This window comes from Gymnodraco acuticeps, unplaced genomic scaffold (assembly GCF_902827175.1).
Source record: "Gymnodraco acuticeps unplaced genomic scaffold, fGymAcu1.1, whole genome shotgun sequence".
NCBI classification, from domain to species: domain Eukaryota; kingdom Metazoa; phylum Chordata; class Actinopteri; order Perciformes; family Bathydraconidae; genus Gymnodraco; species Gymnodraco acuticeps.
The window spans coordinates 4,592,095-4,607,583 of NW_022990701.1; the positions used below are offsets into that span (position 1 = coordinate 4,592,095).

Genomic DNA, 15,489 nt, shown 5'->3' on the forward strand with positions numbered 1-15,489 from the left:
ATTGCTATCGGGATGTTAAGAGCATCCATGGAATATAACAAAAAGTGTTTCTGAAGTGAATTACCTACCCCACCTTTAAGCAAGTAAATACATTTTCCATGGTTAGAATTACATGTAGAATTTGAAGGGGCACTTCACTAACTTAGCACTATAACTTCAGTTTATTGGTCATATGAAGTACTATGCAGTTTGTGAGATAGTGTTTTCTGTGGCTTTAGACAGGGATTTTGAAAAAAATAACCTAGCATCAGCTTCGGATTGCATATGTTTTAACAGAAAACCCACAATACAAAGTATAGATGTGGAGTTTGGAAGAAGTGGGCATTCAGAAAGCATATCTTTTCTACTATTTAAAAGACAAGATCCAAAACTTGTCTTTTGATTTCGATTATTTATGGTGTTGTCAATTCTTTATTACAACCTGGCTCTTTCCATTTCTAAAACGTCATGTGAATGCAATACTAAATTGCTGCAATGCCTACTGTAAGTTAATAATACAAATCCAGTTTCATGATTTTTGTATCTAAAACATTGTAATTGTTTCAATAAATCATGGCGACCATGCAGCTACATCATGTAGGCTGCTCTGTTAGAGAGGAGAGAGAGATGTTGCTACAGGTCTGAACCAAGAACTCCAGACAGTCCTCTGACGTTCTGCCTCCACTGTCTGCCTCTCAAATCTTTGACCAGTAGACTTAATAGGTTTAATTCATCATATTCACTGTCTTTATAGGCCGTCATTGTTCAGCGCCCGTCCCTGAATGGGCTGTCCCCGACTCTCACTTAGTATTTCCTTAACTGATGCTCTGAAACACAAGAATGCTTAAAACAAAAGATGAGATTAAGTTCATTGAAAAAATAGGTCATTTTGCAGCAGAGAATATCAGCGTAGGTTTGGCATTTCACTTTTGCAAGCTAAGCAGATATTTTTTAATTAAAAAGTGAACTGAATATCAATGTGAAATACTGAAATATGGTGCTGTATAATATATGTCTTTGGGTTCAAGAAAAGCGCTATAGAAATAAAATGTATTATTATTATTATATGTCCAACCACCACTTGTTTCAAAAGTAAAAACATAACCCTCAGAACCCTGTTGTACCTGTGCAGCTCAGGGCTCCAGGTTTGTTACTGTATATTTTTCCAATGTATCCAAACAATCATCTACTTCCCTGTGGTGGACACATTGCTGCTTAATGTTAATGCGTTTGTGTGATCTGTGTGTGTAGTTCCCACAGCACCTCCGCAGGAAGTGGAAGTTTTGGCTATAAACTCGACTACCATCCGCTTCACATGGAGCCCGCCGCCTCAGCAGTTTATTAATGGCATCAACCAGGGATACAAGGTAAGCCTGTGTGTGTGTGTGTGTGTGTGTGTGTGTGTGTGTGTGTGTGTGTGTGTGTGTGTGTGTGTGTGTGTGTGTGTGTGTGTGTGTGTGTGTGTGTGTGTGTGTGTGTGTGTGTGTGTGTGTGTGTGTGTGTGTGTGTGTGTGTGTGTGTGTGTGTGTGTGTGTGTGTGTGTGTGTGTGTGTGTGTGTGTGTGTGTGTGTGTGCTACATCTCACCGTTATTGCATGGAGAGGAGTAATGTAATTATTTTAATTGTAAGTTAATGATACAGAAAAATTAATGTAGGCCTAATGTCCTCATAAGGTTACTCATCCTTCATCAGGATTTTCTTAAAAGTAAAAACAACCCCTGCCCGATACTAAAATCAAAATGATATTAAATATGCATCGCGGCAGATAAGTAAAGAGCCAGTATTTTATTAATACTAAGTTCTCATTTCCAAGTCTGCTTATCTGTGGATCTTTTAAAGAAGATTTCAAAAAACAGTCTATAATAAAACATTCATCTATTTTCATCAATTCCACAGTTTGAATTAAGATAGAGATAGCTGCTTCTAAAATAAAGCCTCACCTCTGTTCTGGTGTGTGGGTACATTTAGTGAAAAACCTTATTAACCTCTCATAGGACTTCCAACTCATAGGTCATGTCCCAGAATGCACTGCCTTGCTCTTGTTTACCCAAACGCTTAGCCCAGCCAAGTGAGGGATCAGCTCCAGGTAGAAATGAAAATGATTGATAGAGGAAAAAGAGAAAGGATTAAATAGGGAAAGTGAAGAGAACGTGTTGAGAAAATAGGGAGCAAGCGACCGGAGAGAAATAGGAGATGATAATGAAGAAGCAGGATAATGGGGAGCAGGGTGAGAGCCAAGGATTGAACAGTGTGAGTGATCTATACTGTATGTAGTAATTCTGCTAGGTGATTTATTCTTCACTTTATTGTGGCATCCAACCCCTAAGGAACGGATTAACATGACAAAGAAAACACATCACATTCTTGCTGCGTGTGCGTGTGGATGTTTGTGTCTTTGTTTGGTGATAAATACTATATGGCGTTCTTTCTGTTTGATATGGCTTTTTGATGCTATCTCCGGATACCACGCTTTACCACTCAGAATCAGTGGAGCCTCTCGGTGCCGCTGCATGTGGATGTGCCTCTTCTTGTGTGTTGTGCCGCTAAGAGGACAGTAGATAATAATATTAATTAAAAGAGGATATGAAGCAAATCCTCATCTCATCTCACCCCCCACAGATCACTGACTGTATACAATACCCTTAAGAAAAAATTATATCCTGAGGGGGAACCAAAGAGCCACTTCTGATGCGTTTTCCATGTCCTTGAAGCTGTCTTGATATGACGTACTTTAGTTTTTCTGTTGAAATGGAGAAGAGTTCAAGACAAGTTGAATTATTTCGTTCTCTTTTCTTTCTTGCTAACATGTTTCCTTCCAGCTATCATTCTATCCATCTATCTAAACATACTGACAAAGAACAGAGCAAGAGTTTTACATTAAAGTTGCGATTTGAGTCCTGGTTAATTTAGCCCTTTTACTGATGGTAACAGGAAATGTAGTTTAATACAACATGTCTCAGAATACTGGGGGCAGCAAGAGAAGTCAGGCAATAATTGGCCATGGAGAAAGTGAAAGTAGCGGTTGGTGGTGTTGAAGGAGGTGGTTACCTTTCTGAGAAGGTGGAGGTGTCCATCCTGTTGCCTGCAGCTCTTCATCCAACAGCTCACTGGCTGTTCCTGCAATATTTCAAACTAATCAGCTATGAATAATGCCACAAAAATGACAGTTTTGTTGTTTAGTAGATGCATTTTAATGATCCATAGCAGCCAGTGTGAAACCTTCTATAAAAAAACACATTGCATTTCCTGTGATAATAAAATATATAATAATAAAAGTCACCTCACGATTGGCCAGTTAAATGCTTTTTATGTGAAGCTGCAAAAGAAGGAAATGTTTGTTTTGCATTAGCAGTAATTGAATGCAGCATTTCTTCCTGGGAATATAGCCACAGATACACAGTTCATAATACAGCAAATGTATACATTTGGCAATATTTGCATCACTATTGTGTAACCTCATTGGGAGATAGATATTGACTTGACAGACATTTATTTAAATGGAAATCTTCCAGATTGCCACTTTAATGGGATTGCATTTGAATTCTTGTCTTGAAAAAAAGATGCATTGACAGCAAATTATGCAGAAATATACAGTATATGCACTAACCAGCTCAGTATATGGAACACTTTATAAATAATTCTGCCCTATACATGATGTACCGCATGTGGCAGATCAATTTGTGTTGTTCTATGTTCTTCAACACACTTTGGGTTTCCATAGCAATCAGTTATAGAAGTCACATATTACTATCTCAACAGCAGACCCAATCATCCAGCACCCTTTGAACGAGGAGTGGCATCAGATGCTCCAGGGTGTCGGATCAGCACACTCTTAATGCACCCAAACTGTACTGTACTGATAATGAAGTACAATTCAAATCCTTCTTTTACCATGTCAGACTTCGCAGTGCGGCACCCTTTAGGCGGGGAGAGAAAGCAGCCACTTAACTCTCTCTGGGTAACAGATCCCGTTAGGAAGTTCCTTTATTTCTGATTGGGTTCTTATTTCAGATTGTAGAGATAATAGGCAGTTTGTACAGTGATAGAGCAAACCTTTTTTAGTGTATCAGGCAACATACGTTTGTTTTTGTATCACTTATTTCAAAAATCTTGACAGTATATAGATACAGTCGGAAATATTATATTATAATGAGGACATATTGTAGCCTTTATTTAACCAGGTGAAAATCCCATTGAGATCAACGATCTCTTTTTCAAGGGAGACCTGCAGCACATTGGTTACACATAAAAACAACAGAAAACAAAAAGAACATCATACAACATAATTACAGGGGTATGAATTAGCAACCTATTCACAATGACAGATATCAATAACATTTAATCTATCCGAGCATTAACATGATGCAAGGGAACCAAAATGCTCAGTTTCAATTTGTTTTGCATATTGTTCCAAGCTAGAGGAGCAGCACACATAAAAGCTTTAGTACCTAAAACAGTCCTAGCACTTGGCACATGTAATAAAAACACATCCTGGGATCTCAGGCAATAGCTACTTGCCACTCTCTGTGAGATCAAAGAGCATATATAAGTTGGTAGTTTGCCCAACATGGCTTTATAGATAAACATGTACCAATGACTGAGACTCCGTACAGTTAGTGAAGGCAGACCTGCCTTGGCATACAGGGTACAGTGATGAGTAAGTGCTTTACAGTTAGTAACACATCTCAGAGCACTGTGATAGGCGGCATCTAACTTTTCCAGGCAATGGGCAGGTGCATTCATATAGATCAAATCACCATAGTCCAGCACAGGTAAAAAGGTCACAGTGACTAGCCTTTTCCTGGCCTCAAGTGAGAAACAGGACTTGTTTCTGAAAAAGAAACCTAGTCTAACCCTCAGCTTTTTAAGCAGATTAATGACCTGAAGTTTAAAAGTAAGACAATCATCAAGCCAGATACCTAGGTATTTATAACAGGTAACCACTTCTAGTACTTGTCCTTGCATAGTAAAAATATCCAAAGCAGTCTCTGGAGTCTTTTTTGCTTTTCAAAATAGCATTACCTTGGTTTTCTCAACATTTAAAAGAAGCTTAAGCTCAGCGAGCTGAGTCTGAATAATGTTAAAAACAGCCTGTAATTTAACACCAGCCTCCTTAAATGAGGGACCTGCACAGTACATCACATTACATGTCACATGTTAGACGCTTTTATCCAAAGTGACTTACTTACTCAATACTCTGGCCAATCCCCACAGGAGCAATTTGGGGTGAAGTGTCTTGCCCAGGGACACAACGACATGCTGACTGCAGTGGGGTTTGAACCTGTGACCCCTGATTCGAACACCAGTGCACTATTCCACTGTGCCACACTACTCCCACGGTATCATTCACATAAAAATGTAAAGTAGCTTCATCCACATTTTCACCTAAGCTGTTCATATACATGGAGAATAAAAGTGGACCTAAAACAGAACCTTGAGGAACACCATTAGCAATGTTCAACCACTCAGAAGTGAGCCCATCAAAGTGAACACATTGGGACCTTTCAGAGAGGTAGTTCACAAACCACCCTACTGCATGGCTGGATATGCCAATACTGAGTAGCCTCTGCTTTAAGATGCGATGATCGACGGTATCAAACGCTTTGGAAAGGTCAATAAATAGAGCTGCACAACTCTGCTTATTATCTAAAGTAGTCGTAATGTCATTCACCACTTTCATTGTCGCAGTGATGGTGCTATGTTTCTTTCTGAAGCCTGACTGATGTTTAGACAGGATATCATTTTTACATAAAAACTCCTTTACTTGTTCACTCACTAGGCGTTCGAGCACCTTCGCCAGAAATGACAATTTAGAGATTGGCCTATAGTTATTTTAAAATAGTTGCTTCCCCTCCTTTTAGCAAAGGCAAGACATAAGCTGACTTCCATACTTTTGGAATTGCATTTGTGCTGAGGGAGAGGTTAAAAAGAGTAGTAAGAGGTGGAGCAATAAAATCTGCAGCTATCTTTAAAAAGAAACATATCAAATGTAACTGGGAATATATTAAGAACTAACTGAACCTGTAGTCCAGATACATTTTTTACCAGTGCAGAAATACTATAGAACAAATGTGGCGATGATGAATATATCCATATAAATACATACAATACATAACATGAATCAGGATATTAAAATGACAAATGGCATATAAAAGTAATTAAGAGCCAAATGGCATAAATTGTTAAAACCATTACAGAGTGTATAAAAAAAGATCCTAGAAAAATGTAAATCAATCAATCAATCAATCTTTATTTATATAGCCCAATATCACAAATGTTACATTTGTCTCAGTGGACTTCACAGTGTGTACAGAATATCAGTATGACAATACAACACCCTCTGTCCTTAGACCCTCACATCGTACAAGGAAAAACTTCCGGAGAAAACCCACAGTTTAAAGGGAACATTTTGAGAAACCTCAGGGAGAGCAACAGAGGAGGGATCCCTCTCCCAGGGCGGACAGACGTGCAATAGATGCCGTGTGTAAATTGAAAAGATAATACATTTGCAACATAGGTAGTCCAAATGTTTGGAAATGCATGTGTGTATAATAGGAAGATGAATCCACAAGGATATCCATCCAGGACCTATGATCCAGGACCACAGCCACGACTCAAGATCCAGGACACAGGACCGCAGGATCATCCATGTCTCCGGATCCCGGCGTATATAGACACCAAAAAGAAAGACATTTAGGGGAAGCTGGGTTAATCGGAACATGAGAGTACACAGGTATAGACAGAGAGAAGGAAGAAGTAAGATGTCCCCCGACAAACTAAGCCTATATCAGCAAAACTAGGGGCTGAATCTAATCAGCCCTAACTATAAGCTTTATCAAAAAGGAAGGTCTTAAGCGCACTCTTAAAAACGGATAGGGTGGCTGCCGCCCGAACACAAACTGGAAGCTGATTCCACAAATGTGGAGCTTGATAAGAAAAGGCTCTGGCTCTCATTGTACTTTTAGAGACTCTAGGAACAATCAACAACCCTGCATTCTTGGAACGCAATGCCCTAATAGGACAGTAGGGTATAATGAGTTCTTTAAGGTAAGATGGCGCCTGCCCATTAAGGGTTTTGTAGGCGAGAAGAATAATTTTAAATTCTATCCTGTGTTCTATAGGGAGCCAGTGTAAGGCAGCCAGAACAGGAGTAATGTGGTCCCTTTTCCAAACTCTGGTTAGTACACGAGCTGCAGCATTTTGAATCAGCTGAAGCGACTTGACTGACTTCTTGGTACACCCTGATAATAAGGAGTTACAATAATCCAGCCTTGAAGTAACAAATGCATGGACTAGTTTCTCTGCATCGTTTTGAGGCAAGATATGCCTGATTTTTGCAATGTTACGTAGATGGAAGTAGGCGGTCCTTGAAATTGATTTTATGTGGGCGTTAAAGGATAAATCCTGATCAAATATAACACCAAGATTCCTTACAGTCTCACTGGAGGCCAAATTAATGCCATCCATAGTTAGTATATCTTTAGATAATTTGTTTCGTAGATTCTTCGGGCCAAGTACAATAACTTTGTAAGGTAAAATGTAAGCTCATCCACGTTTTTAAGTCCTTGAGGCAGTCTTGAATTTTATTTAGATGATTAATTTCATCAGGCTTGATTGATAAATATAGTTGAGTATCATCCGCATAACAATGAAAGTTTACAGAATGATTCCTTATAATATTGCCTAACGGAAGCATATATAATGTGAACAAAATAGGTCCGAGCACTGAACCCTGTGGCACTCCATGGCTAACTTTGGTTTGCGTGGAAGATTCATCGTTAACACGTACAAACTGAGAGCGTTCAGATAGATAGGACCTAAACCAGCCTAAAGCAGTTCCCTGTATGCCAGCTCTAGTCTTTGCAATAGGATATCATGGTCGATAGTATCAAATGCAGCACTGAGATCGAGCAAAACAAGAATAGAGACAAGTCCCTTGTCTGAGGCTATTAGCATGTCATTTGTGACTTTAACCAGAGCTGTCTCTGTGCTATGATGTGTTCTAAAGTTCTAAAGACAAAACGATAGTTACGGCTGTAACTACGGTTCTATGAGTCCCGGATGACCGCCAGAGGCGGTGCTTTAAGCACTGGATATGTCCATCGTGCGCATGCGCAGCTCGAGTACCAATAACAACAAAGTCACCTGTGACCCACGTGACACCGGCTATATCAGCCGGTGTCGTCAGAGGATCTGTTCCCAGAATCTTCTCGCGAGCACACAAGAATTCTGAGTGACAGGGAACTCTGGCGGTCATCCGGGACTCATAGAACCGTAGTTACAGCCGTAACTATCGTTCTATTTCGTCCCTACTGACCGCCAGATGCGGTGCTTTAAGCACTGGATGACTTATACCAACAATGTCATGAAGAATCCAAGCCCTTGCTCACCAGCGGAAACAGCGGAGCTCGGCAAAAGGACCACGCCCAAAGAATGGGGAGTGGCGACATTGACCTGATGACAACTGGAGAATGTGCCAGAAGACGCCCACGACGCCGCGGCGCAGATGGTCTCCAGGGGCACCACCCTCAGGGCAGCCCGAGATGTTGAGATGCTCCTTGTAGAGTGGCATCTCAGCCTGATGGCAGGGGGCGGCCACTGGCCCCGTAAGCCTGTGAGATGGTATCGACAACCCAGTGGGGCAGCCACTGGTTAGAGGGCATAACCTCCTTTAGTGCCGCCAGGGCAAAATCAAGAGTTGCTCCTACTGCCGTATACAGGCAGTAGCCTTGATATATGCCCTTTGGGCACCCCCAGGGCACAGCAACTTCGACGTGCCGTACTCCTGAATGTCAAAGCGTGCCAGCTGGGCCGGCTGATTGAAGTGGGTTTGTGGAAGGACCCCGGGCAGGAATGCCACATTTGCCCAAAGGGCAACGCCTGAGAGTCCCACCTCGGGCATGTATTGTTTATGGAGAGGACATGCAACTCCCCGACTCGCTTCCCTGAGGCTATGGCAAGCAGAAATGCTGCCTTCGTGGGCAGCCACCTAAGCCCCACCTGGGCCAGGGGCTCGAAGGGAGGAGATGATCGGGCATCTGGCAGCAGGGGCAGGTCCCAAGCCGGAGCCCTCGGGGTGCTAGGGGGACGCTGCCGTAAAGCCCCTCTCATAAAGAGGGACACCGACCTGTGGCACCCCGCCGTGGTGCCGTCGACCCGAACATGTTGGGCAGAAATCGCAGCCACATAAATTCAGAGTGGAGTGAGAACGTCCACTATCTAGAAGGGACTGTTGTCTAAGCAACAACGTACAATGCTGTCCCCAAGGAACACGCACATTCTTGCCCCCCAGTTGGGGTAGAAAGTGCGTGAGTGCAAGCTGCACAGCCCGAAGCTCTAGCACGTTGACCTGGTGCGCACTCTCCTGGGCAGACCGCTGACCCTGAACGGTCCTGCCCTGCCGCACTGCACCCCACCCTGAGAGACATGCACCTATGGTGATGGTCTCCTGGCGGGATGGGATGGCGCCCATGGGCACGCCCACTAGGATATAGGCCCTGCCCCTCCAGCGTGACAGAGAGTGGAGGCAATGCTGCGACACCCTGACTTGCCTGTGCCACTTGGCGTCCAAGTGAAGGCTGTTCAGCCACATCTGCATGGGGCGCAACGACAGCGGGCCTAAGGGCCCAGCGGCCGAGGCAGCTGCCAGTCTGCCCAAGGGCCGGAGGAACTGAATATAAGGCACCATCTTGCCCGGCCCACGTGGAAGTAGGAATCCCTCAAGTCCATGGTTGAAAACCACTCCACCTGTGCATATGCAGTGGTCAGCATATAGAATGGCAGCACCTTCGGGAATCTGTTGATTCCTCTGAGGTCCAAGATCGGGCGAAATCCGCCGACTTTCTTGCTCACGAGAAAGTACGCCGAGTAGAACCCCCTGGGCTAAGCAGAGGGTCTTACTGGCTTGATTGCGTCCTTGGACAGAAGGACGGCCAACTCTTGGGCCAGAGCTAGGGCCCCTGCCGGATCGCTGACGACTGTCAATTAGACCCAGCCAAAGGCTAGGGGCCGGAGCTGCGGTCCGTACCCCTGGGTTAAGGTGAAAACCACCCAAGGGACGGAAGTACAGACCGCCCAGTAACTGAGCTGCTGCTGGGAAAGCAGCCGACGACCGCCCCGGGATTTCAGGGCCCAGCCCCCCGGCCCCTGGAGCCTCTTGGGGGGCGCCGGTAAGGCTGTGGGGCACGAGGCCGCCTGGAAGGCGGGCGACCTGGGGCACGAAAGTCATTAGGTCGCGCCGCTAAGACCTCTGCAGACCACCCCTGTAATCCGGCGGCTGAGTGCGGCTGCTAGAGCGGCCCCTGGGCCTGCTGGGAGTGGGCACAGGTCTGCGAAGACCCGAGAGCTGCTGCCTGGTCTGCCTAGCTTGGGCGGCACGCTCCAGTGCCTCCAGGGCAGCTGACCTAAACAGCTCCCCTGGCTCAACTGGTACGCTACGGAGGACTCTCCTACATGCCTCCGTTAGTGGTGACTGGGCCAGCGAAACCTGGCGACGAGTCTGTACCAGCGACAAGGCATCCTCATACAGAGGTGCGTCAACCGAAGGAGGTGCGTCAGCCGAAGGAGGTGCGCCAACTGAAGGGGGGGGGGGGGGACAGGCGGCCCGCTAGCAGCCCCTACACCGGGCCCAGGCTGAAGGGCCAAGAGGCGACTTCATCATGCCCCTATCGGCAGCTAGCCGATCCACTTTAGAGGACAGCCTGTTTCTAGTCCTTCTATTGGGGGGAGCACACATAGCCATCGCTCCCTCAAGTCGCCGGGAATGGCCGAATTGATCTGGAGGAGGATGTGACAAGGAGAGGTGTCTGTTGGCTGCTGCCAGACATTCCACCTCAGTGATTCTAGCCACTCTGAGCGCCCGAGGCATGCAGCTACAGCTCATGCAGGCGTTTACCGTGAGAACCTCCCTCAGATGCTCACATTTCATCCCCACTGACCGCCAGAGGCGGCCAAGGCAGGAGGGGCAGCGGTCGTGGCCGTCCTCGGGCTCAAAAGAAGCCATACAGGCGCTACATGAATGAGCCATTCTGTAGGTAGCCAGATGCAGCGTAGCCGGGAGCGGGTGCGGGAACAAAGCCTTCACCAGCTACCTGCTTAATGGAAAGAGTAGAGCGTTGCTGCTACTCGCCGAACAGAAAGAGGGATGTAATTACACCCACGTTACCGGCAGAGGGAGCGGTAGCGAGAGCACTGCCTTCACCTGGCTGGATTAATAAACACGGCAGTTCAGCGTCTACCAGGAGCGGGGGCGAGAACACTGCCTTCACTGGTTGAGTTAGAGACGAATGCCAGATGCAGCGTGAGCGGGTGCGGGAACACAGCCTTCACCAGCTACCTGCTTAACGGAAAGACAAGGCAGTTCAGCGTCTACCAGAAGCGGGGGCGAAAACACTGCCTTCACTGGTTGAGTTAGAGACGAATGCCAGATGCAGCGTAACCGGGAGCGGGTGCGGGAACACAGCCTTCACCGGCTACCTGCTTAACGGAAAAACGAGGCAGTTTGGCGTCTACCAGGAGCGGGGGCGAGAACTGCCTTCACTGGTTGAGTTAGAGACGAATGCCAGATGCAGCGTAACCGGGAGCGGGTGCAGGAACACAGCCTTCACCAGCTACCTGCTTAACGGAGAAACAAGGCAGTTCCGCGTCTACCAGGAGCGGGAGCGAGAACACTGCCTTCACTGGTTGAGTTAGAGACGAATGCCAGATGCAGCGTAACCGGGAGTGGGTGCGGGAACACAGCCTTCACCAGCTACCTGCTTAACAGAAAAACAAGGCAGTTCAGCGTCTACCAGGAGCGGGGGCGAAAACACTGCCTTCACTGGTTGAGTTAGAGACGAATGCCAGATGCAGCGTAACCGGGAGCGGGTGCGGGAACACAGCCTTCACCGGCTACCTGCTTAACGGAAAAACGAGGCAGTTTGGCGTCTACCAGGAGCGGGGGCGAGAACTGCCTTCACTGGTTGAGTTAGAGACGAATGCCAGAAGCAGCGTAACCGGGAGCGGGTGCGGGAACACAGCCTTCACCGACTACCTGCTTAACGGAAAAACGAGGCAGTTTGGCGTCTACCAGGAGCGGGGGCGAGAACTGCCTTCACTGGTTGAGTTAGAGACGAATGCCAGATGCAGCGTAACCGGGAGCGGGTGCGGGAACACAGCCTTCACCAGCTACCTGCTTAACGGAAAAACGAGGCAGTTCAGCGTCTACCAGGAGCGGGGGCAAGAACACTGCCTTCACTGGTTGAGTTAGAGACGAATGCCAGATGCAGCGTAACCGGGAGCGGGTGCGGGAACACAGCCTTCACCAGCTACCTGCTTAACGGAAAAACGAGGCAGTTCAGCGTCTACCAGGAGCGGGGGCAAGAACACTGCCTTCACTGGTTGAGTTAGAGACGAATGCCAGATGCAGCGTAACCGGGAGCGGGTGCGAGAACACAGCCTTCACCGGCTACCTGCTTAACGGAAAAGCGAGGCAGTTCAGCGTCTACCAGGAGCGGGGGCGAGAACACTGCCTTCACTGGTTGAGTTAGAGACGAATGCCAGATGCAGCGTAACCGGGAGCGGGTGCGGGAACACAGCCTTCACCAGCTACCTGCTGAACGGGAAGAGTAGAGCGGTGCTACTACTCACCGAACAGAAAAAGGGATGTAGCTACATCCGCATTACCGGTAGAGGGAGCGGGAGTGAGAGCACTGCCTTCACCTAGCTGGGTAAAATAAAGAAGCTTAACAGTACACACGCAAGACGTTAGCCGAGCAGCTGCTGCTAACGATCAAGCGAGATCAAGTCAAATAACACACATGTTTAAGACCAGATAACTAGCTTCTAAAGAAGAGAACAGCACAGAGCCGTAGTTACAGCAGTAACCATGGCCAGTGCTCACACGGCATATAACCGTAGTTACAGTAGTAACTATGGCCAGTACTTACACGGCTTAGAACCGTAGTTACAGTCGTAACTATGGCCAGAACTTACACAGCATAGAGCCGTAGTTACAGTAGTAACTCTGGCCAGTACTTGCACGGCTTGGAACCGTAGTTACAGTAGTAACTATGGCCAATACTTACATGGCTTGGATCCGTAGTTACAGTAGTAACTATGACCAGTACTTACACAGCATAGAGCCGTTTACGGTATTGACTATGGCCAGTACTTGCACGGCTTGGAACCGTAGTTACAGTAGTAACTATGGCCAGTACTTACGGCTTAAAACCGTAGTTACAGTAGTAACTATTGTGAAGTAAAAACTTCTTTGCAGCAATGTTGAGCGCATCATCAAATGAGGGAAACTGGATTCGCCTGTAGATACACTGATATTTATTGAGAGACAGACAATTACATACGGCCGGGAAATCATCCTAGTTTCACACTGTCCTTGTGCTCCACCAAGGTAATCTCTGCCCCAAAAGACACAAAACATCTAACCAACACGAGGAGAGGCGGGCTCCCAGAAAGCCGGCGTATACCTAATTAGTAGCAGATGTGAGACAATAGTCTAATTGTCTCAAAGAGATCCAGACAAGCCTCAACCTACACAGGGGTCTTTGACTGACTACAAGCAGATGTTTGCAGTATCACAGATTCTATAAAACAATAAGAAACTCTATAAACAGATCAGATGAAAATATTCTCTTACAACTATGGCCAGTACTTACACAGCATAGAGCCGTAGTTACGGTATTGACTATGGCCAGTACTTACACGGCTTGGAACCGTAGTTACAGTAGTAATTATGGCCAGTACTTACGGCTTAGAACCTTAGTTACAGTAGTAACTGTGGCCGGTGCCTAAAAGTGTCAGCCAAACGGCTGCCCACTAGATAATATAATATTGGGAGGATGAAATCCTCCTTAATGGCCACACATGCAGAGCACACAGCACACACAGTGAAGATTGTTCTCTGCATATCGTCCTAGTGCTAGGAGTCTAGTACTAGGAGCAGTAAATACAACGATATAGCGCTACTGCAACCATACCATGCGTTTACCGGGAGCGGGAGCGAGAGCATTGCCCTCACCGGCTGAGTTAAATAATTAAGCTTAACAGTACATGCAAGGTGTTAGCCAAGCGGCTGCTGCTAACAATCAAGCAACCAAGTCAGAACACAATGTTAAGACCAGATAATTAGCTTCTAAGAAAGAGAACAGCCCGCATAGAACCGTAGGCCATGGTTACAGTAGTAACCGCACATGCGGAGCACACAGCACCCGCAGTGAAGATGTTCTCTGCATATCATCCTAGTGCTAGGAGTAGGAGTATAGTACTAGGAGCAGTAATACAACGATCTAGCGCTACTGCAATCAAACCCTATGTTACCGGGAGCGGGAGCGCTGCCCTCACCGGCTGAGTTAATAGTTAAGCTTAACAGCAAGGTGTTAGCCAAGCGGCTTCTGCTAACAATCAAGCGACCAAGTCAGAACACAAATGTTAAGACCAGATAATAGCTTCTAAGAAATAGAAAGTACTTACCTTACTCTCTGCATCTAAACGAAAAACGGGTTTAAAATATGACACTCTGGGCTTTCCATACTAAATTGAATGAGGGACACAGCCAAAGCTGGGACTCAAATGCTAATGATAGCTCGGGCACAATGCCACAAGCAGAACTTTCAAAAGAGCATAAGGGCAACTTTATGGGAGAGGAAGCGGGAACACTGTCGTCACCAGAAAGTCCAATTTAAACAAAATATAAGACAGCAATCAGGACAACTTGGCTGGGAGAGGGTGCGGGGACACAGCCATCACCAGCAACAAGCTGACACCAACCTGTCTGTCGAGGCTCTGCACAGCGCACATTCGTCCACAGCTCCTGGAGGACGCGTTAACGACCCGTAGCTCCGACTGTCAGTCACGAAGCTGCACGCGGCCAGCTGCTTGCAGAGAAATCCCTCAGATCAAACGTTCAAACCTGAACGCTGTAGGCTACAAAAATGTAGCCACTGTACCCTCGCGCAGCGAGAAGATGAAAGGAACAGATCCTCTGACGACACCGGCTGATATAGCCGGTGTCACGTGGGTCACAGGTGACTTTGTTGTTATTGGTACTCGAGCTGCGCATGCGCGCGATGGACATATCCAGTGCTTAAAGCACCGCCTCTGGCGGTCAGTAGGGACGAAATAGAACTGACAGTGTATACGGTTAATAGCTATAACTACATCCATGCAATATAGATATGGTATCCTAATGCTTCTTGTTTTTCCCCCTAAGAAGACTATTTATGGGCAAATTGGGCATATATATTAACTGACACATTATTCAAGTTTTGGAGATTTGGACTTCATTTGAAACTATAGGACTTATGAACGTATGATTGTTGCATTGTTTTGATGGTTGTGGTTTGGTATTTTGAGAAGCGTGGGAGTCCTGAACACTTTGCTTTATGAGAAGCGCCTGTCTGAAGGTGAGGATGAGATGAAGGGCATGATGATGTTTCAAAAGCTCATGGTTAATAGTCTGGACCAAAGGTTACCCACCACATTGTTTGGCCTCCTTCCTGTCAACGTGATTATACG

General features: G+C 46.2%; 1 protein-coding gene across 1 annotated transcript in view; it reads left to right on the forward strand.

Moving 5' to 3' along the window:
• Positions 1-15,489, forward strand: part of LOC117556124 (protein sidekick-1-like) — a 276,166-nt gene that overhangs the window by 195,551 nt on the left and 65,126 nt on the right. The window contains 1 exon segment of the mRNA XM_034231352.1: positions 1,231-1,346. Within this exon segment, the coding sequence (XP_034087243.1) occupies positions 1,231-1,346 (116 nt within the window).